This window comes from Caretta caretta, chromosome 1, assembly GCF_965140235.1.
Source record: "Caretta caretta isolate rCarCar2 chromosome 1, rCarCar1.hap1, whole genome shotgun sequence".
Lineage (NCBI taxonomy): Eukaryota > Metazoa > Chordata > Testudines > Cheloniidae > Caretta > Caretta caretta.
Window position 1 is genome coordinate 332,442,581 of NC_134206.1, and position 23,487 is coordinate 332,466,067.

At 46.8% G+C, this 23,487-nt stretch overlaps 1 protein-coding gene across 1 annotated transcript in view; it reads left to right on the forward strand.

Moving 5' to 3' along the window:
- The first annotated feature begins 22,686 nt into the window (after positions 1-22,686).
- GNAI1 (G protein subunit alpha i1) overlaps positions 22,687-23,487 on the forward strand; it is a 71,697-nt gene continuing 70,896 nt past the window's right edge. Inside the window, exon 1 of the mRNA XM_048836487.2 lies at positions 22,687-23,096. Coding sequence (XP_048692444.1) covers positions 22,979-23,096 — 118 coding nt within the window. The 5' untranslated portion in view covers positions 22,687-22,978. The remainder of the gene's footprint in view (positions 23,097-23,487) is intronic.

Here is a 23,487-nt window from a genome sequence, read left to right on the forward strand (position 1 = left end):
AGATGGAGGTTCTTAGGGTTGTGTCCAGGACCAGAAATATTGGCTAGTGTCATTCGGTTGCACAATCCAAGCAGTGGCTGGCCAAAAGTGCTCCCTCACATAGTTGGGAACAGTTTACATACTAGAGGCTGTGCGTGAACAGCCCACGAGTGGGGGTTCTCACAGCAGAGCAGGGTAAGGCTGGCTCCCAGAGTCAACGATTGGAGAGACCTAGCAGATCACTGGTCCAGATAACACCAGAGGGGAATGTCACAAGTACCTTCTTTGCCTTTTATCAAATCTGCAGAGTAAGTGTTCTTAAAATGAACAACATGTGCTGAGTCATCATCCAAGACTACTATAACATGAAATATATGGCAGAATCCAGGTGAAACAGAGCCGGAGACATACAATTCTCCCCCAAGGAGTTCAGTCACAAATTTAATTAACACATTATTTTTTTAATGAGTGTCATCAGCATGGAAGCATGTCTTCTGGAATTGTGGCTGAAGCATGAAGGGGAATAAGAATGGTAGCCTATCTGGCATGTAAATACCTTGCAATGCCAGCTATAAAAGTCCTATGCGAACGCCTGTTCTCACTTTCTGCTGACACTGTAAATAAGAAGTGGGCAGCATTATCTCCCGTAAATGTAAACAAACTTGTTTACATTGGTTGAACAAGAAGTAGGACTGAGTGGACTTTTAGACTCTAAAGTTTTGCATTGGTTTGTTTTTGAGTGCACTTATGTAACAAAAAAATCTACATTTGTAAGTTGCACTTTCACGATAAAGAGATTGCAATACAGTACTTGCATGAGGTGAACTGAAAAATACTATTTCTTTGTATTTATTTATAGTGCAAATATTTGTAATAAAAATAATAATATAAAGTGAGCACTGTACACCTTGTATTCTATGTTGTAATTGAAATCAATATATTTGAAAATATAGAAAAATATCCAAAAATATTTAACAACTTTTAACTGGTATTCTATTGTTTAACAGTGCGATTAAAACTGCAATTAATCACGATTAATTTTTGTAATCACAATTAATTTTTTTGAGTTAATTACGTCAGTTAATTGCGATTAATCAACAGCGCAAAAATTTATCAGATTAATGAAATGGTCCCTTATTGGCTTAATTAATTTGTTTTCCTATCTCTCTGCCATTTAAATCGCTCAAGCCTCCATTTTTCTATACTGTTATTATACAGATTCAGTTTTTAGATTTATTTGGCAGCACGCTCTTCATTGTGGTTTATTGCAGACTTGCCATGATAGTATGTTAACTTTAATGTCTCTTTAAAGACTCAAAGCTTCATGTGCATTTCCTTTTACACCTATAACTGGAGAGATGATTCCAAAAATTATTTGCATTAACTAAAGGCAAGGAAAGGTCACACACTATTTATTTAAAAGGGGGCTTTGTCTGAAAATTATATGTTTTTAAGTTAGTTAAAAAAGATTCGAGTTGATGATGTACCTTTATTATCTTGCTATTTCAGAGTGTTAGTATTTATGTGTCAATATCAATAGCATTCAGATTATCCCTTCCGACTTAAAAATAACAAAAATTATTCTGCAATGGCTATTTCAACTGATCTCCTGGAAGGATCAGGAGGGATTTTTTTTCTCCCCAATGTATTCTGGGCTGTTTTTTATCCTTCCTCTGAAGCAGAGATGGAGCTGGCTGGAGATAAGACACTGGATGGTGGTAGCTGGTGCTCGGGAGCAGTTCAGAGAATTCCTTCTCAGATGCTTGGCTGGTGGATCTTGCTCACAGGCTCAAGGTCAAATAGATTGCCATTTTCAGGATCTGGAAGGAATTTCCCCCTAGGACAGATTAGCAGGGACCTTAGGGGTTTTTGCCTTCCTCTACAGAATGGGCTGCTTGCTAGGGTCGTGGGCATTGGTACATCTCAGTCCCTCCTATTCTCTGCCTGTGGCACACAATAGTTTAGACTCCTGAGGGCACTAAAACTTTAGATTAATCCAGGTTATTGCCCTCGATGTGGGGGGTAGCAGCGTGGAGTTTAGTGGCCCGTGATGTGGAGGCCTAGATAGGATGATCTGGTGGTCCATTCTGGCCTTAAATTGTATGACATGATACAGTACAACAGCTAAGCTGTGTCCCTAAGAGCTCCTGGTTGAATTCTTTTAAGGTCCTCTTCCAAAACTCTAATTTTTGGCTCCCCAGCTGATCAAACCACAGAAATAACTTTCTAAACGTCTGTGGAAACTACTCAAAGATCAACCTGCTCAACTTGATGTAATCCCTTGGGGTTTAGAGAGCATGGCCCCTGTAAATCTTTTTCCTATTGGGGAGGGGGAGCAGTGAGAAAAAGGAGGGAAACTTGGGGGTATGGCTCTGGAGCCCAGGGAGAGAAGGGCTGCAGCTGGGAGATCCTGAACAAAGTAAAGGAGAAAAAACCTTCCTGAAGCCTGGGAAGGACAGGGCAGCCGATCGGGAACACCCCAGGACAGGAGCCAAGAGGAGCACCGTGCCAGGGAGAAATTGCCCGAGAAGGACAGGCCGAAGCTGGAACCAGTATCACTGCTGCCCAAAGCTGGATGGGCCTGTGAGTACCGGGGCTTGTGACTTTGCATTGAGAATAAGGAGGGAGGCTATAGCTAGTTAAGTGGGGTGGTTGTCTCTCTGTGTGGCTTTGCAGAGAGCGGCAGAAGAGGGCACCAGAGGGATTTGTTGGGAAAAGTTCACTGGCGCTGAAGATGACCAGGAGCACCCAAGACTCACCCTTAAACTGGAACTCTGCTCAGGATTCCTGAACTCTGTGTGCAGACACATTGCTCAGTGCCTGCCCTTTCAGACTGTGTTACCACTGGGCCTGTGGGGCCTTGGTTGAATGCAACCCTGTTCTACTGCTCCCTCTACATTTCCCCTTTTTTTCTCCTCTCATTCCTCTATAAATAAATATCTCCCTTTGTTATATCCATTGTACTTTTCCTGTGGGTGTGGGTGTTCACTCTGGAAGGGTTTGAAACAGGTGCCCCTGGGGTGGAAAAAAATTTTCCTGCTGCATTCCTGAGCACGCCATCTCTTGGCCAGAGCTGCCTGCAGAGCAGACTCCATCTTGGCCACGAAGGCGTTAAAGTTGCATTGATATCACAACTTGCAGGCTTGGAAGAAATTGGAATGGATCAGGAAGACGTTTGAGATGGTGGATCCATTCACACTGAAAAATATAGCTTTTTGGCAACTAACCAAAAAACTACCTTAGAGGTGACCATAATAATGGACTGTAAGTCTTCAGAAATCCAAATGACTCTGCAATGCTCTTTAGACTGATCACCTGGAAGGAAAGACAAATTTTAAAATCAACTAACAGCAGTGCAACAAAGTGATAACGTTGTCTGAATGAACTCAAACAATAGACACCATTATGCAACACCTGGAAAAAGAGTGAAGTCCTGGCCCCACTGAAACCTGTACAAGTTAAGTGGGCCAGGATTTTACCTAAAGTCTCCAGGAGTACAAAACATGGCTGTAAGAGACAGCTTTCACCCTTAACTGTAGTTATCTGCCTTCATAACTTTAAAGACAGAATTTTACAGGTTGCTATGGTAGAGAGATCTTTACTGACTCAAACAGGAAAATCTGTCATTTTCCAAGATTTTTCTCTCCATTTATTGTAGCAGAAAACTGCATTCAATCTTGCAAGAAAACTATTGAGAGATCAGGGTATAACATACACTTTACCATTCACCCAGCAATAATTAAGATTTTTAAAGGAACAGAAACCTTTGTTTAAAAAGCCTGAAGTTCTTAAATTTGCAAAGATTCAAGAGCAGAAAATTTAACTCCAAGAATCTTTCTGGTATTCTTGTGTACTAATACTAGTATGTAATTTTTAATTTTATATTTTCAGATATTTTAGATATGATATTTGAATGATTTTTTTATGAATTATATGTGCGCAGTGTCAATGTTTGTTAACTAATAGGGGACATCACTTGTAATAATTTTATGACAATTTAACTTTTGATAACTTTTGATAACTTCTTTGACAGGGTTACAAGCCTTGTGAATGGGGGAAGCAATAGATGTGGTATATCTTGATCTTAGTAAGGCTTTTGATACAGTCTTGCATGACTGTCTCAAAAACAAACTAGGGAAATACTACCTAGAGGGAGCTACTATAAGGTGGGTGCATAACTGGTTGGAAAACCATTCCCAGAGAGTACTTATCAGTGGTTCAAAGTCAAGCTGGAAGGGCATATCAAGTGGGGTCCCACAGGGATCAACTCTGGTTCTGGTTCTGTTCAATATCTTCATCAATGATTTAGATAATGGCTTAGAAAATACACGTATAAAGTTTGTGAACGATACCAAGCTGGGAGCGGTTGCAAGTGCTTTGGAGGATAGGATTAAAATTCAAAATGATCTGGACAAACTGGAGAAATGGTCTGAAGTAAATAGGATGAAATTCAATAAGGACAAATGCAAAGTAGTTCAATTAGGAAGGAATAATCAGTTGCACACCTACACAATTGGAAATGACTGACTAAGGAGTACTGCAGAAAGAGATCTGAGGGTCATAGTGGATCACAAGCTAAATATGAGTCAACAGTGTAGGGTTGCCAATTTTGCTTGGATGTATACCTGGAGATTTCATCACAGGACACAATCTTTAATTAAAGATTAATCTTTAATTCCTGGAGACTCCAGGACAATCCTGGAGGGCTGGAAACCTACAACAGTGTAACTCTGTTGCAAAAAAAGCAAATATCATTGTGGGATGTATTATCAAAAGTGTTGTAAGCAAAACACAAGATAATTCTTCTGCTCTACTCCATACTGATTAGGCCTCAACTGGAGTATTATGTCCAGTTCAGGGCGCCACATTTCAGGAAAGATCTGGACAAATGGGAGAAAGCTCAAAGAAGAGCAACAAAAATGATTAAAGGTCTAGAAAACATTATGCATAAGGGAAGACTGAAAAAATTGGGTTTGTTTAATCTGGGGAAGAGACGACTGAGAGGGGACATGACAACAGTTTTCCAGTACATAAAAGGTTGTTACAAGGAGGAGGGAGAAAAAATGTTCTCCTTAACCTGTGAGGATAGGACAAGAAGGAATGGGCTTAAATTGTGGCAAGGGCAGTTTAGGTTGGACATTAGGAAAAACTTCCTGTCAGGGTGGTTAAGCACTGGAATAAATGACCTAGAGAGGTTGTAGAATCTACATCATTGGAGATTTTTAAGAGCAGGTTAGACAAACACCTGTCAGGGATCATCTAGATCAATGGTTCCCAAACTTGTTCCGCTTCTAGCAGCTCCCATTGGCCTGGAGCAGCGAACCGCGGCCACTGGGAGCCGCGATCGGCCGAACCTGCGGATGCAGCAGGTAAACAAACCGGCTTGGCCTGGCCCGCCAGGGGCTTTCCCTGCACAAGCGGCTGAACAAGTTTGGGAACCACTGATCTAGATAATACTTAGTCCTGCCATGAGTGCAGGGAACTGGACTACATGACCTCTTAAAGTTCCTTCCAGTCCTATGATTCTGTAATTCTGATTCAGAGCAGTCTTTGCCTTCCATATATTCTGAAGACTATGTAGAAATAAAGACGAGATCTGTATGAAATATAGATTCATAGATACTAAGGTCAGAAGGGACCATTATGATCATCTAGTCGAACCTCCTGCACAATGCAGGCCACAGAATCTCACCCACCCACTCCTGCAAAAAACCTCTCACCTATGTCTGAGCTATTAAGTTCTCAAATTGTGGTTTAAAGACTTCAAAGAGCAGAGAATCCTCCAGCAAGTGACCTGTGCCCCATGCCACAGGGGAAGGCGAAAAACCTCCAGGGCCTCTTCCAATCTGCCCTGGAGGAAAATTCCTTCCCGACCCCAAATATGGCAATCAGCTGAACCCTGAGCATATGGGCAAGATTCACCAGCCAGATACCCAGCAAAGAATATGATTCATACTCTTTTTGTTTATATAGACCCTTGATCATTCTTTTTCATTTTCTTTTCCTCTTCTGAACTCTTTTTCTTCCTCATCTTTTCAACACTTCACCCTTTTACCAGACCAAGACTGCTAACCAAGGCTGAATTCAGGTTTTTACTCTCAAACATACCTTACCTTAAGGTCCAACTGTGCAACTCTTAGGTTGTTGAACATTTACTTACACCAGTTAAATTAAACTGCTTGCATGAATAAGTGTTATCCAACATGAGTAAAGCTTGCACAATCTGGCCCTTACTGATTAATTACTAACATAATTGAATGAAAAGGTTTGTTGCCGGCACAGAGTGCCCGAGGCAAGCAACAGCTGGGTTCGTTGCCCGGTATGCGTCGCGCCAATGACCACAATGGAGTGGAGACGCAGAGTGATTTATTTGAAGCGTCAAAGAGGGCGCAGGGAGACTAAGCTGTCTCAAATCCTGCAGCTGTGCAGAAAATTCCAGTATACATTTTATACCTTTGCCTACTTCACTACACAAGCTTATGCAACCAATTACCTGTTGCCCCGTACAATACCGTAGCCAATCAGTTAAAGCAGCCAGTTGTGTTTTTCCTCAGTAGCATTGCCCGAGTCTTGCCTTATTTGGTCCTATTTGTTACTGGTTTTTGCTAAACATTTCTGCCTTATCTATCTGTTTCCCAGGCCGAAGCTGGTCTTGGCTGGTGAGCCGTGTGCAAACCTGTCTGTTTGCGTGCTAGCTTCCTTAGAGTTATGCAGGGTCACAGAAAGTTCAAGGAGCAAAGGGGCCTTAGTTTATCTGGCCTAGAGCAAGAGGGCTTCATTGACATTCGTGGTCTTCCACCCTCCCGAGTTACCTAGTGTAGTGCTCACTGTCACCAACAACTCCCTCCTTTGAGACTACTCAACAAGCTTGCAACTGAGTTTTCTCATATTCCCTGGACAATAAGTGATTAAGTGCTGAGGAGTTAGAATCCTCAACAAGAGGATATAATGGGGTTTCTGTGGCGCGGGAGGCACATATCTTGTATATGAGTGCTTTACAACAGGCAAGAAAGAGAAGAATGATAATACACAACACGGCACCTGTGACCAGAAGACGAACAATGCCTCCCCCCAGGTCGGGCAGCCATCCCCAGAGTGAGTCAACGATAGTGGGCTCTCTTTCCTGGGCTTTCCACTGGTTAAGGGCCTGTTTGGCTGACAGGATGTGCTTGTTAATATCCTGTGAATTTTCTGGGACTTTCGTACAGCATTCATTCCCAATCAGGGCACACACCCAGCCCTGTGCAGCCAAAAGGTAATCTAGGGCTTGGCGGTTTTGCAGGGACAACAACCGGAGTTGATAAAGTTCCGTGCTGAGGCTCCTCTCTATGGCCAAGGTATCATTGGTGAACTTGGTGAGGAATACAGAGAGCTGGTGATAGAGTTTGGCCAATCTACCCACACCATATGCTGGGAGAAGGATCATACCGAATCTATCTTTCTCACTAATGGGTTCGGGGGCATACAGGGACTGCTGGTGCCAGCGCCGGCCCGATGGGAGGTGGGCCATGACCCGAAGGGAGTGGCGTTTGCTTTTATCCACCCATCACAGAGGTCTGACCAGTTGTGGGGTTGCCCTCCAAGGGAAGCTGGCTGCATGGTAGGGGATCTGGGAACATATCCAGCAGTTGGAAAGATTAAATTCCCGGGAAAAGGCGGTTTTGAGGGCCTCATAGGTATTTACATTCAAATTAATGGTTCCCATCCATCCCTTCTTTAGAGAGAGAGATGGGGAATACCAGGCAAATGACACCCACTATGAGGGACCTCATGATATATATGCCCTTGTAGCCCTCCCCCCCCGTGCTTATGTCTTTTTAAACAATAATTTGAGTCCAAGATTGTTGGAGGGTGACATGGTGACGGGCTGGACGGTCCACTGTTCCGCTGGTGGAGGAGCAGGCACCACCTTCAGGCGAGAGTGATGGATCCAGTTTTTGTGTCCCTCGACCTTTGCCGCCGTGTGGGAAAGCAGCAGGACGATGTGGGGTCCCTTCCACTTCTCTTGGAGGGGCTCGTCCTTCCAGGTACGAACCAGCATGGAGTCACCTGGCTGCAAGGAGTGGACAGGGGAATCCAACGGAAGAGGCTGGAAGTCTTTGGTATACCTGTGGAGAGAAGAGAGAACAGGAGACAGAGAGCACATAAACTGAGATAAAAAACCACATCCTATTTCCCACTCCCCTGCCAGAACCGGTGTCCCATTCATAGGCCATGCCCTTCCAAACATAAATTTCAAAGGGACTAAGCCCTAATCTACCCTTCGGGAGAGCGCGGACGCGGAACAGGACAAGGGGTAGAGCATTGGGCCATCGCAGGGAGGCTTCTTGGCACACTTTTGAGAGATGTCGCTTAAGGGTTTGATTGGTGCGTTCCACTACACCACTGGCCTGCGGTCTCCATGGCATATGGAGTTTCCAAGGGATCTGTAAGGCATCTGAGATGTTTTGAACGATCTTTGATGTGATGTGCGTCTCATTGTCAGATTCCATCCACTGGGGGAGTCCGAAGCGGTGAATAATTTCCCTAACGAGCTTGAGGGCCACTGTTTTGGCAGTGCAATTACGGCACGGGAAGGCTTCAGGCCATCCGCTGAATTGGTCCACCAAGACGAGGAGATATCTGAACCCTTGAGTTCGGGGAAACTCAGTGAAATCTATTTGCCACACCAGTCCGGGGCCTGGAGTGGGTTCCAGGGTAGCTGGTGTTACTGGATGTACTGGCCAAGGGTTATTCTTTTGGCAGACTAAACAGTCAGCTTGTATCTGGGTAGCCAGGGGTCGGAGTCCAGAAGTTAAGAAGTATTTTCCCATTAGCTGGATAAGGGCCTCTCTGCCGGCGTGAGTGGTTTGGTGTAGCTGCTGCAGTACTGGCCGGATCAGGCCCTTCGGTCAGAGGATCGTCCCTTCCGGGGAATGAAGCCATCCCTCTTTGTCCTGAAGACTGAGTTTGTCAGCTAGTTTCCTCTCTTCCCCAGAGTACTGAGGGGTTGGAAGCTCCCCCATTGATGGGATAAGGGTATGCATGTGGGCATCTTCAGCTGCCGGTGGAGTCGAGGTGGCGGCATGCTTGGCTTCTCTGTCTGCCCTGGCATTGCCCCGGCCACGTCTTGATTTTCCCTTTGATGGGCTCTACAGTGCACCACAGCTAGTTCTGAGGGGAGTTGTACAGCTTCTAGGAGCCGGAGAATTTGGGGCCCATACTTGACTGGGGAGCCTTGGGCTGTTAGCATTCCCCTTTGCTTCCACAGGCCAGCATGAGCATGCAGCACCCCAAAACCATACTTTGAATAAGTGAAAATGTTGACCCGCTTTCCCTTTGACAATTCGAGTGCACGGATCAGGGCTACTAGCTCAGCCAGCTGGGCAGAGGTCCCGGTGGGCAACCTCTCGGCCTCTACGGTATCATGGAGGGTCATGACAGCATAACCCGCCCTCCTTTGCCCCTCCATGACAATGCTGCTACCATCAGTGTAACACTCATAATCTGCATTTGGGAGCGGCTGATCCTTTAAGTCCTGGCGGCTGGAGCATTGGGCATCTATGATCTCTAAACAGTCGTGTTCCTGTTCCTCTGTTTCTGGCAAGAGGGTGGCTGGGTTAAGGGTGGGGCAAGACTGCAGGGTGACCTCGGGGTTCTCTAACAGCTTAGCCTGATACCGAGCAATCCGAGCCTGGGTGAGCCAGAGCCCACCCTTGGTGTCTAGCAGGGCTCGGACCATATGGGGAGTATAGATTTCATAGAATCATAGAATCATAGAATATAAGGGTTGGAAGGGACCCCAGAAGGTCATCTAGTCCAACCCCCTGCTCAAAGCAGGACCAATTCCCAGTTAAATCATCCCAGCCAGGGCTTTGTCAAGCCTGACCTTAAAAACCTCTAAGGAAGGAGATTCTACCACCTCCCTAGGTAATGCATTCCAGTGTTTCACCACCCTCATAGTGAAAAAGTTTTTCCTAATATCCAATCTAAACCTCCCCCACTGCAGCTTGAGACCATTACTCCTCGTTCTGTCATCTGATACCATTGAGAACAGTCTAGAGCCATCCTCTTTGGAACCCCCTTTCAGGTAGTTGAAAACAGCTATCAAATCCCCCCTCATTCTTCTCTTCTGCAGGCTAAACAATCCCAGCTCCCTCAGCCTCTCCTCATAACTCATGTGTTCCAGACCCCTAATCATTTTTGTTGCCCTTCGCTGGACTCTCTCCAATTTATCCACATCCTTCTTGAAGTGTGGGGCCCAAAACTGGACACAGTACTCCAGATGAGGCCTCACCAATGTCGAATAGAGGGGAACGATCACGTCCCTCGATCTGCTCGCTATGCCCCTACTTATACATCCCAAAATGCCATTGGCCTTCTTGGCAACAAGGGCACACTGCTGACTCATATCCAGCTTCTCGTCCACTGTCACCCCTAGGTCCTTTTCCGCAGAACTGCTGCCTGATTTGCATAACCCCTCCCAATGTTAGCTTCTCGGCTTCCTCAAGTACTAGGGCAGTAGCTGCGAGCGCCCGTAAACATGCTGACCAACCCTTTGCAACCTGATCCAGTTACTTAGAAAAATAAGCCACGGGACGTTTCCAGGTCCCCAACAACTGGGTTAGCACTCCCAGGGCCACCCCTTTTCGTTCATGTATATACAATTGAAATGGCTTTGAGAGATCCGGCAGACCCAGGGCTGGAGCTTCCATCAGCTTCCTTTTTAGGATTTTAAATGCCCTGTCGGCTTCTGGGGACCAGTGAAAGGGGTTGTGATCTGTTCCCTTGACACAGTCATATAACGGTTTAGACCATAGTCCAAACTCTGGGATCCAGATCCTGCAGAAGCCCACCATACCCAGAAAAGCCCTGAGCCGTTTACAAGTGCTTGGGGTAGAGACTTGACAGATAGCTTCCTTTCTTTCGCTTGAAAGCTGACGCTCCCCTTGCCTTAGCTGTAACCTGATTCCGCTCCACCTCAGACAACAGGGTTCTCAGGAGGATATTACAGTTGTCCCAGTCCGGCTTGTGACTACTGAGGCACCCCTCAAAGACTGAAATAAACCGGCTTGGGTTCGAGGAGAATTCCCCAGCCTGTGTTTTAAAAGCTGCTAGGTCTATTGGATTGAATGGCACATGGGTGTAAACTTGCATGGTGGTGGCCTGGTGTCCGTTTGCCCCTGGGCGAGCTACAACAGTCTCGGTAATCAAAGGATAGAGTCCCACCGAGGGGGCAATTTCTGTAACCCGAGGTGTCCTACCCTTATAAGGTGGGGGTGTGGGGGCCGAAGGGGACACTGAATCTGCCATTACAACATTGGGGAGGTTCTGGGGGCTAACATTAGCTACTACCGGTCCTGTTGGAGTCAAATTACAGCTCTGTAGAATGTCTGTTCTATCTCTTAAAGCCATAAACGCTTGTGCATACAGATGTTCATTCCATTTACCCGTTCACTGACAAAACAAAACTAATTGGAGGATTGTATTATAATTGATTGACCCTCCTGGTGGCCACCGTTCCTGGTCCTCTAGCCGATATTGAGGCCAGTCTACTGTACAAAACCTTTTCAATTTGCTTTTAGTCATTGGATCTGATCCAAACGCTTTCCAGTTTGCTAGAATGCATTCTAGGAGCGTGCACTGTGCCCTGCCTGTAGTACTCTGTCCCTGTCCCATATTCCCGGACGACTCTGGGCGTCCCCAGGTCTTAACAGAGAAAGTCCAGACCTCTGGACTGTTCCTACCTTTTCCAAGGGACCGGTTCCTCACCATCGCCTGCAGTTGCTTCTCCACTATAGGGGCGCGTTGCACCGTTGTGCACTTCGCGGTCGAGCAAATCGCGTCTCCTCCGAGGCCTCCCGATAAACTCACAGGTGCGTGCTAGGCGTCGGTTGTCGCCACAATCCGTCGGCCGCCAGGAGGGGTCCGAGCAAGGCTAAATAGCAGCCTTGAGCCCACCCAGGGATGCCAAGAACTGTTGCCAGCACAGAGTGCCCGAGGCAAGCAACAGCTGGGTTCGTTGCCCAGTGTGCGTCGCGCCAATGACCACAACAGGGTGGAGAAGCAGAGAGATTTATTTGAAGCTTCAAATAGGGCGCAGGGAGACTAAGCTGTCTCAAATCCTGCAGCTGCGCAGCAAATTCCAGTATACATTTTATACATTTGCCTACTTCACTACACAAGCTTATGCAACCAATTACCTGTTGCCCCGTACAATACCGTAGCCAATCAGTTAAAGCAGCCAGTTGTGTTTTTCCTGAGTAGCATTGCCCGAGCCTTACCTTATTTGGTCCAAATTTGTTACTGGTTTTTGCTAAACATTTCTGCCTTATCTATCTGTTTCCCAGGCCGAAGCTGGCCTTGGCTGGCGAGCCGTGTGCAAACCTGTCTGTTTGCGTGCTAGCTTCCTTAGAGTTATGCAGGGTCACAGAAAGTTCAAGGAGCAAAGGGGCCTTAGTTTATCTGGACCTAGAGCAAGAAGGCTTCATCAACACTCGTGGTCTTCCACTCTCCCGAGTTACCTAGTGTAGTGCCCAGTGTCACCAACAGGTTCAAATGGCACAATCTATATTTAATATTAATAAACATAATATGCAAATTTCAGTGTTTTTAAATTTTAATAGAAAACCTGACCTCTGAGTAAAGGTTATACAAACTGGGCATTTTTAGTCTTGAGAAAAGAAGACTGAGGGGGGACCTAGTAACAGGCTTCTAATATGTTAAGGGCTGTTATAAAGAAGATTGTGATCAACTGTTCTCCATGTGCACTGAAGGCAGTACAAGAAGTAATAGACTTAATCTGCAGCACAGGAGACTTAGGTATTAGGACGAACTTTCTAACTATAAGGATACTTAGGGACTAGAAATGGTTACAAAGGGAGGTTGTGCAATCCCCACCACTGGAGATTTTTATGGACAGATTAAATAACCACTTAATAGGGATGGCCTAAGTATACTTTGTCCTGCCTCAGCATGGGGGGATTAGTTTAGATCAGTGGTTCTCAAAGCCAGTCCACTGCTTGTTCAGGGAAAGCCCCTGGCGGGCTGGACCGCGCCCCTTGGCCTGCGCCGCTTCCCGCAGCCCCCATTGGCTTGGAGCAGCGAACCTCAGTCAGTGGGAGCCGCAATTGGCCGAACCTGCGGACGTGGCAGGTAAACAAACCGGTCTGGCCCACCAGGGGCTTTCCCTGAACAAGCGGCAGACGAGCTTTGAGAACCACTGGCTTAGATGACCTCTCAAGGTCCCTTCCAGCCCTACATTTCTATAATTTTAAGATTAATAAACAGAATATGCACAGTTTAGTGCATCCTCCCTTGGACATTCTCCCATCCTTGTATTATCTTTGGTGAGGTTAACAAGTCACCACTGTTTTCCATCTGAGATGGGATTCTGTGCTGCACCTCTTACAGCTGTAGCACAGAACTTGCAGAGAGCAGGGAGAGATTCCAAGCTACCCTTAAAATACCTTTGTATCCTCTTGATCCTGGGCTGTGTTGGGGACTGAAGTGACTCCAAGTGTAACTTGGACTGCCCCAGGGGTCTGTCTGAGTTATGGCAGCCTCCCTTGGTTGTCTTATGATCTGTAATATGCCTGGAATGCCTGGAATTTCTGCAACATGCTCCCAACTCACCCCTCCTATGCCAGGGCTTAAAAGGGGGTCTCAAAGGGAAGTCTTTTTGCTGTCTTCTGCAGTGCCTATGTCGCAGGAATCCTCCCCCAGCTAGAACTGGCACATTTAGGGCCCTTTATACAGCTCTGGCCCTTTTACCATGTGTAAATAGGCCAGAGCAGGGTGTGAGAGGCTCACCCATTGTGTCTTTTTGGATTTCAGGATTTCTCTCCCTTCTAATGTCTTTTGTGGGGAATATCCCCTTCACTCTACATATGCCTGGAGAAACAAGGCAAAATGGTTTCTGTGGACCATCCTGAACATATTGAGCAGACTCTGCCAATCAGGAAACCTGAAAAAATGTCATTGTAATTCAATATCTGAAAGTGCACCACCAAAAAGTTGCACTGAAAATTTCAGACACAGAAAAGAATGTTTTACTCAACTTTGGCAACGTTTTTGCTAACAAGAAAAATTGTTCATGAGTTGTCAAATTCACATCAGATGTGTGTCTACTAGGTATTCAAATCTAGTGACATTTATGAATGTGATGTTTACTGTGAAGGACCATGCCCAAAGGAGAAATTCAAATGTGACTAAAAGTGAAATAATCATGATTTGACTTAACACTTAACTATAAACTTTTTAAAAAAATGTCTAATTCTCCTAGCTGTGGCATCTCATTCCTGTTCTGCTGTGACAAACCTGAACGCATAATTATGTGACATCAAGACTGCCATTATAGCCCTGCAGAAGCTCAGGTTAGTATTTTTAGATAATTACAAGTTTTTGAGAAGCATACTTATTAATTTAATAATTATTTATTTTGTAGGGGCTAAGAAATATCTTATCCCTCTTGCTTACTTGGGGCATTCAGCACACCAAATCATGATTATTTCATTTTCAGTTCAGGTTGTATGGGAATGTTGGGGAATGGGGCCTTCTTTGGTATGATTTTTCATATTATATCATAATAAAAAGCCTTTTCAAAACATATGCATTATACTACAAGAAATCCATTTACTGGAGCAGCTATGGCCTGATACCATAACTCTTCTAGAGTCCTCATATTTATGACATCTCAGACCATTGCTCCCTGGAGTCTCAATAACTGAGAGATGACCAGTGTGACTTGTGGGGAACCGGACGTTTTTTCTGAAAGGTTAATTTAAAATAAGTTAAGCATCAAATTGCCCCTCTATCTCTTATTTCTGGCATTTAAAAATACTTTAACTGCAAATATTTTGCCAGAAATTATCTGTAAGGATTACTGGATTGCATAGTATGCTCACACAAAACTGATTCTCCTCTCCATTAGTGTAATTAGAATTAATTCCACGGAAGTAAACAGAAGCTGCACTATGTATCTGAGGGCAGAATCAAGCCCTACATTATAAGGCATTCACCCAGCTCTTCTATCTAACACTGTTACTCTTCTGCAACACATTAAATTTTATTTTCACTGAAATCTCCACGGCACTGATAGTAATTACTTGCATCCATTGCATTCTTATCAGTATATTCAAATTATTATACTGTCCAGTTGCCTGCTCAGTCTACCTAACATTATCCAGCTATGATACTATAAAATTTACAAACCACATGTTGTTTAGTGCTTTTGGCTGCAACAAAAATTCTGGTTTGCATTAAATGTAGACGGGCAAGTTGATGATAGCGATTTGATGAAGTCTGTAGTGGAAAAGCCATCCCTACAGAGGTGTTACATTTAACATCTGGATGCTTTTTTTCACCAATGAAATTAATGTACTGGGACAGGACTCTCAACTGGTTTATTATCATCTGAAGCAACTCCTGACTATTTTAGGTTTTTATTAGCTACATTCCTGCACTGGTTATGTTACAAATGTTGGCATGAATTTTAATTTCCAACAGTAGTATAATTTTCTAAGGCATGCAATGACTTATTGTGTCTACTTAAATAGGAGAGTAAATTATTTACGAAGACCTTCAAGACCATTTTAATTTACCATCTCTTGGTGGGAGTCCAACTACAAATATATTACTAGGTGGTGTGCTCACAGTTAAATAGTGGCTTCTTGGGCCCAGATCCACAAATGGGAGCTAGGTGTTGGACAAGTGTCACAATACCTAACTTTTAGGTACCTATACAATCACAGGAAGAGCACGGCTATCCACAAAGCCTGAGTTAGGAACACATGCTCCTATACAATGAAAGGGGAGAGATAGGCACCTTACCTTAGACGTAGCAAACTCTTGTTCAAATCCCTTCGCATCAGGCAGAGGGATTTGCATCAGGGGTCTCCCACTTCCCAGGTGATTAACCTAACTACTGGGCTAAAGGTTAGAAGGAATGACTCCCTTCCTCTCTTCTCCCCCGTCTTGGGTAGAGTTAAGTAGCCTCAGTGCATGCCTATTGGAGAGGATCCCACACACAAGTTAAGCAGATGAACACTGGTCTTTCCCCTGGTTCATGAATTACTCTAGGGCCTAGGTGGGAGACAGGGGTCTGGGCACCTAGTGGGAGATAGCAGTGCACACGCTCAGAGGTAGAAACACAGGCGCCAAGGAATTTTTACTGCAAAGATAGGTGCTGAGCGACTTTAAGCACCTATGGGGTTAGGTGGCAGCCGAGCAGCAATTTTATGGATTGCAGTCGTGCCTAAAAATGGGACTTAGGCCCCTACGTACCTTGTACTTCCCACCCATATAAGCTATTGAGAACTGAGGACAACTCATTCTGTCAGGCCTGGTACATCTGTTATATATAACAAATGCCACAAGTCTACCTAAAAGTGAGTTAAAGTCAATATGGAAAATGCCAATTAAAGAAAAACAAAATCCATCATTTATATGTGCTAGTTTGGGGTCTAGAATGAGGCCCAATTATGCATCCATTGGAGTCAATGGAAACTGAACTGGGGCCCCAGTTCTCCAGGCAGGGATTATCTTTGTGTTAGGTGTTTGTACAGGGCATAGCAGTATGTGGTTCTAGCCTATGATTCGGATCCCTAGGCACTCTGGTTCAAATGATAAATAATAATGGAGTGTTACAGCTACAAAAATGCCAGGCAATGGAGAACTGGGACCAAAAGTCTCATCCAATCAAACTAATTGCATACTTGCTAAGTGTAAAGTGTGATGTTACTAACATAACCTGTGACTGTATAGATCATTGGTGGAACCAAGGTCCTTTAGTGGCACCAAATCTTGTATAAAGGGGGTCAAATAAGGTGTCTAGGACAAAGTTATGGTTTGCTGGTTATGATTATTCTATCGGTATGCATGTATCATTTTTGTATTTAAAGTGATAAGTATCAGCTCTATACTGTCTGTATTTCAAACCTGTGCTGTGCTTCTGGGTGACACCCCAGACAATTTGGCATCAGCACTATCTAGCCTGCTTGATGGCCCATTAAGGACCATCAGCTACACAACTGACCCACTGAGCGAAGGTAGATACACCTTGTGACTCAGCAAGGTATGCAGGGACCTGCCTATGGACAGAACTCTAAGGTTTTTCTATGCCATGTGCAGGATAGCGTGTCTTTGGAACAAAGAAAGCAGAGACCACATGGCAAGAGACTATAAAAGGCTGATGCATCTCCTCCACCTTGTCTTCAATCCTACTTCTTGCCTCTGGAGGGACTTTGCTACAAACTGAAGCTCTGAACAAAGGACTGAATGACCCTTCCCAGCTGTGGATGTACTCCAGAGACTTGATTTGAACCTGCAGTTTATTCTAACCACTGCTACAAGCCTAAACCAAGAACTTTGCCATTACTGTATGTAATTAATTCCATTTAACCAATTCTAGCTCTCATCTATATCTTTTTCCTTCTATGATTAAACCCTTAGATTTTTAGATTCTAAAGAATTGGCAACTGTGTGATTAGTGGGTAAAATCTAACTTGTATATTGACCTGAGTCTGGGACTTGGTCCTTTCGGATCGAGAGAACCTTTTTTCTTTTACTGGCGTATTTGTTTTCATAACCATTCATCCCCATAATGAGTGGCACTGGTGGTGATACTGGGAAACTGGAGTGTCTAAGGGAATTGCTTGTGTGACTTATGGTTAGCCAGCGGGTTAAAACCAAAGTCTTCTCTGTTTCGCTGGTTTGGTTTGCGTCGGGGTGCAAAGGAACCTCAGCCTTGGGCTGTAACTGCCCAGCTATAAGCAATTTGTCCTGAACTGGTATTCTCAGTTGGGTCCCATGAAAGCCAGCATCGTTACATAAGGGGACTATTGTCCCCTTACTAAAACTCGGTGGGGGTGTTTTGGTTGGTTAGCTCCCAGTACCAAAAGAAAGGGGAAGGGTCAGCGGGAAATCAGGACCCTGAGGCTGACAAACCCCAGGAACAATGGGGAGAGGCCAATGCTCCAGGTTAGCCTGGCCTCCCTGTCAATCAGGCTGATCAGAGAGTCAGGAGGTTGGGGGGTTCCCGTCCTCCCTGTGAGCTGGAATTGCCTGGGTCAGACAGAGTGGGGCCGAGCTAAGGAGAAAGCAAGGGCCCAAGCTGAGCTGGGGAGAAGAGCCGTGCCAGATCCAGAGGGGCCAGAAAAGAAGCCCAGGAAGCAGGTCCAAACTGGGAGCAGAGTCACAGAAGCAGCCCACAGACCAGACCTGTCCTGGGAGCAGAGCTGCAGCAACCAGAGCCAGAGGGGCCAGAGAAGCAGCCCAGGGAGCAGCAGCAGCCATGCTGAGGCAGAGTAGAGCTAGAGATGGAGCTGGAGCAGTCCAGAGCTGAGTGCAGTGAGCAGCTGGGGAGAGCAAGGGGGACCCGGGGCAGTGGGCCCAGCGCAGGGAGATGCCCCCAGCCATGAGGCCCTGCAGGCCAGACTTGAAGGGGGATCATAACCCTGACAGGGCGGGGTCAACGCTGGGAAGAAGGGTCCTGCCACCTAGAGCCTGAGGGTGTGTGGTTATCGCCAGAGCAAGTGTCTGACCTGCAGCATCCCTGCAGCACAGCCAGGCCCTGAGAAGGGGCCTGAAACTTGTGAGGAACAGACTGAACTTTCTTTGCATTCCAGAGATGCTGTTTGTGATGTCCCTGTGCCACAGAGCGGGATTATGTGTTTTCCTTTAACCTTTTCCATTTTTTCCTTATTTTTTTAAATCGATTGCTGTTTAATAAATTGTATTTGCTTTGAACTGTATGTAATGATCAGTGGGTCAGGGAAGTGTCCAGTGTGGAGAGAGCACCCCGGAGTGGGAACTCCCTAGCCCCTGCCCTAAGTGACCACAACAAGGTTGGGGGTCAAGTTCTCCGGGAATCCGGGTCCAGTCTTGTTTGGATTACGAGGACTCTGCCACACAGGAGAGTGGAAGGGGAGCCCTTGAGGTCAGGCAGGGCTCTGGGTAAAGGAAGTGGGAGTGAGGACTCAGATCCTTTTGCTAGCCCACTTCACCGCCGTACTGTATAAGCCAGGAAAGTTCCCCACAATAGCGGGACCATTTCCCCGCTCACCTAAAGGTTAGATACTGCAACCATTACGCATGTTGGAAACACTTCCGTGGGTTTTCCCATGAAATTCAATGAGACTATTTGGCTGAGTGGTCACCAACAAGGGTTGCACAGTTTAGCCCTATATATAAGATACATGGATCATAATGTGACCCTTCTCCTATGTGTCATCGACAGCAACAATGTCTGGATTCAAATAGCTAGGGATGTCTCTTACAACTAACAAACCCCACCAGCTCAAACCCTCAACCAGAATTTCTGGGGTCACTACATACTTTCCTTGGGGGTTCTTAATAGGCAATAATCCTCCACTCACAGGCAGTGAATCTATGTAATAAACATTTAAAAGCTTAGTTGGGGAAAAGGAAACAGCATCAACTAAGGAAAACACAACTACACTATATCAATAATAAAACACTTTCCCATGGCAGTAGTCCATTAATTCTGTTCCCTGCCTGCTGGTGTCAACATCCAAGAGGCAAATGTCCCTTTACCACATCACTTCTCACTTTCCCATCACTGAACCCCACTTTCTGTTCGGTGTAAGTGGGTAGCATGGCTCCAGAGTCCTGAGATGCACTTGATCAGGCCTGTCCCAAATCCCTCAGGTCTGCCTGGTTGTGTCCTGCAATTCCATCATCTAACCCAGCTATAGTAGTTTCAGCTTTATTCAGTAGCTTGATAGGAGGGGCCATATTGGAGTTCACTCAGCTCCATCCTCCCTGGGCCCCAAGGAAGGGGGTTAAACCTCTGAAAGCCACAGAATTCCTGTACTACATCCTATGTACCTCAGGCCCACTGGCTTCCATGATTCCATCTTATTCCCTATTGTCTGCTGCCCCAGTCCCTCCCTCAGGGAGAGGAGAAAGTGGTAAAATAGCTCCACATACCAAAGAGAGTAGCTGTCCACTATCTGCTTCCTCCAGTCCTTTGCTCCATCTCACTTGTAAAACCCAGGCTTTTGCACATGTGGGAAAAGGGGGGGGGATGATGCTGTGGAGATGAAATTCTGCATTTCTGTATACTCTAAATTTTATAACAAATCCCTGTCCCAAGGGGAATGACCTGTCCTACTGTCAAAATTTGAACCACTGCAATGAAGAACACTACAAACATGCTGTGATTCTCAGCTCAAAGGGAGTAAGTTAAAAGTGATTGAATTCAGAATTACTTTTCTTAAATTAGTAGATATGTACAAAGGAACTGGGTTATTTTACAAAAGCTCATCTGGAATTTCATACACATCATTTTTGCAACCCCTCAAATAGCCAACCTAGTGACCCAAATCCCCCTGATTTTATTTCATGGCCACCATTCCTCCATCTATTTTAATTTACTTTAAGGATCACTGTTGTAGCATTATTCACCCGCTTCATTCTTGGAAATGAGTAAATTATGCAGCTGCTCCCAAAACTCTCTGGTTTGAGAAATGAGACTGACACTAGGTCTCCCAGATGGCAGTGCAGAAGCCACAGTAGACCATTGTTTATTTTGATACGTAATAACACTAATAAATAGCAGAGCTAGTAAAAAGTTGTTCATTTTTTAAATGAAAAATAGCTTTGGGGAGATGGTGGTTGGGGGAAGGTGCCAGAAGTGAACCAAAACTGAGCATGGAAAGCACATGTGGCTGGAAGAGGTGGCAACTGATTGGGGTGGGAGGAGCAGGGCAGGAAGCAGATTCTTGTGATGAAGGAGGATGAGGAGAGCTGCATCTTCCCTTTATGCTGCTAATTATACACTTGAGATTTATGACTTCTGGCCCAGGAAGCTGTTTCCTGCTGCTGGTTAACCGAATCATTTTTCTTCAAATTTGGCTTCATTTTCTTTGCTGAGTGATGACTTAAATCATGCCAAATCTGAAATGTTACGTTCAGTTTGAGAGTTTAAGGTATTTTAATGGGGAATAATTTCTTCACTGAAAAATGAAATTTTTTCAACCATAATTTGATACCAGCTAAACTTAAAAAAAAAACCAAACCAAATACCCTTCAATTGAAGTCAGTTGTGGACATTTTCACAGAGGGGATTTTTTTAGTCTGTGAATATCGGAAGGAACTGCAAGTTTCTCATCTTTAACTATACAATAGTGTTCACTGTTCCCAAGAGAGAACGTGACATCTTCTTCAGTAACAGTGGTTCTTTGAGCTGTGTTGTCCAAATCAGTTCTGTTTCTGGTGCATGTGCACCCCGCATACAGGAGCCCAGGTTCTTTTGGGCAAGCTCAACTGGGCCCACGCCCTTGCACCCCATCTGCCCTCCCCTGCACCCCAGGGCCTAAATAGCAGGGGCCCCAGAATGGCTGCAACTGGGAGAGGGTGCCGTGGTGGCAAGGAAGCAGGAGGAGTGCAGTCCAGGCACCCTGAACCACAGTTACTGCTTAGGGTTGCCACCTTTCTAATGGCTAGTAACTGGATTCCCAAGGCCCCACCTCTGCTCCGCGTCTTTCCGCCGAGGCCTGTCCCTGTTGCTCATGCCTCTTCCCCCTCCGCTCTCTGAATCATCTAGATATCCCTTCACCCCTTGGACTCCCCGGGGACCCTCTGCTCCAGGGCTGGGACTGGAGCTGCTGCAGCTTGCCAAGGAGCCTGCCTGCTGGTAGGAGGCAGCCCTGGCTGAGCAGGGACTGGAAAGGGTTAATGACCCAGCACCTCCCCATGCCCTGTGGTAACTGGACTTCTGATGCCCTTCAGCACATGTGACCAGAGACGGCCAAGTCCCCTTTTTGACCGGACTTTCCGTTCCAAAACTGGGCACCAGGCAACCTTAAATGGCAGCCAGAGCCCCCAAAACGAATTGTCTGGGTAAAACCCAGACGGGCTGCGCGGCAGCCGTATGCCGGGTAGGTCAGTCCTGCGCCCAGTCACCCCCCGGGCCAACTCCTGCCATGGCGCTGCAACCACGGGCGCCAGCCTCATCATGTGAGAAGTTCCACCCCCTAGCGAATTTGAGCCCTCTGATTGGCTAACGCCCCCGTTTCTGGGGCAGACTAACCAATCAGAGCTGCTGCAGCCAGAGCTCCCTGTCCCCTCTTGTCACAGGAGAGAAGCGGCAGCTACGGGGCCCGCCCTCCTCTCCTTCTCTTAGCAAGGGGGCGACAGGGCGGTTCCTGGCGCCTCCTCGCTCCCTTTTAAACGAGTTTCATGACTTTTGAGCCCCTGGGGATTACTGTAGAACTCCTGCGCGCCCCCCGCAAGGCGCTCGGTCGCGGTTGGCTGATGCACTCCCCTGACCGGCCTAGCCGCACTGAACGGGTGGGCCGGGCTTACTTTCCCCAGCCAACGGGCGGACTCACCCGCTCCTGTTGGTACAGTCTTGAATGGGTGACTCCTCCCTTCAGTAAGACTGGTACAGTCTGGTACTACAACCGTTGAAATTCAAAACTCCCTCAACTCTGGTCTCTGGTTTCCCCGTTAACAGAATTTTTATTAAAAACGGTCGGCCCGGTGACGTCACGCAGACGCAGCGTGGACTGGGAGGGGTGGTTTGCCCTTTTCCACCCCCTCCCCATTTTTCATCTGGGTTTCTTACCCCCTTCTTTTCCATCCCCCCACCCCCGTTTCGCCACAAGCTTTCTTTAACCCGAGCAGCCGTGCGCACGCGCACTGCCTTCCCCTAGAGCGAGCAAGACTGAACGCGAGCGAGCGGCTCGCGCTCCCTCACGCGAGGTGTTTGGCGCGCGTGCGCGCGCGCGCTGCTGGGGAGCGCGAGAGACAGGCGGCGCCTCGGGAGCTGAGCAGCATCACTGGGCTGAGGGAGCTCGGGGAGAGGGAAGCGGGTCCCTGCTCTCGGGACCGTTGGCTCAACTCACGCCCGGACAGAAACGGCTCTGAGCCTTGTCTGGTCAGCGTCGTCCCCCCCACATCCCGGTGCGCGCGTGTGGGGGTGAACTCTGTCACCTGAGCGCCTCCACAGGGGGGCTTCTGGGCGGGGATCGTTAAGCACCTACCGCCCCCCAAGATGGGCTGCACGCTGAGCGCGGAGGACAAGGCGGCGGTGGAGCGGAGCAAGATGATCGACAGGAACCTGCGGGAGGATGGCGAGAAGGCGGCCAGGGAGGTCAAGCTGCTCCTCCTAGGTAAGGGACGGGGCTGCTGCACTTCCCGGCCCGTGGGCCCGGTGCCCCCGGTCCGCTGCTCTGTGCCTGGGCTCCTCGGGGCAGGGATCCTGCTTCGCCTGTGCGCTGGTGGCAGCCGGTGACTCCCTCCCCGGGCCCTGGCACGGTTCCGGGTAACACTCCTGAGCGCCCGCTGCCGAGGGCGAGACGTGGCGTGTGGCACCTTGGAGATGTTACTGCCCCGTGTGGTGATCCCTCACGAACGGGACCGTGGATGTTCTTGTGGTCGCCATGCCTCATAAGTTCTCGGGGAGTGGGGATGGGGAAGGCAGCCTCTCCCGAAGAGCGGCGCGCTTGGCCTCTACTGGCTAGTGGAAGAATTTACGGAAATTGGAATGATCAGTGTTGTAAT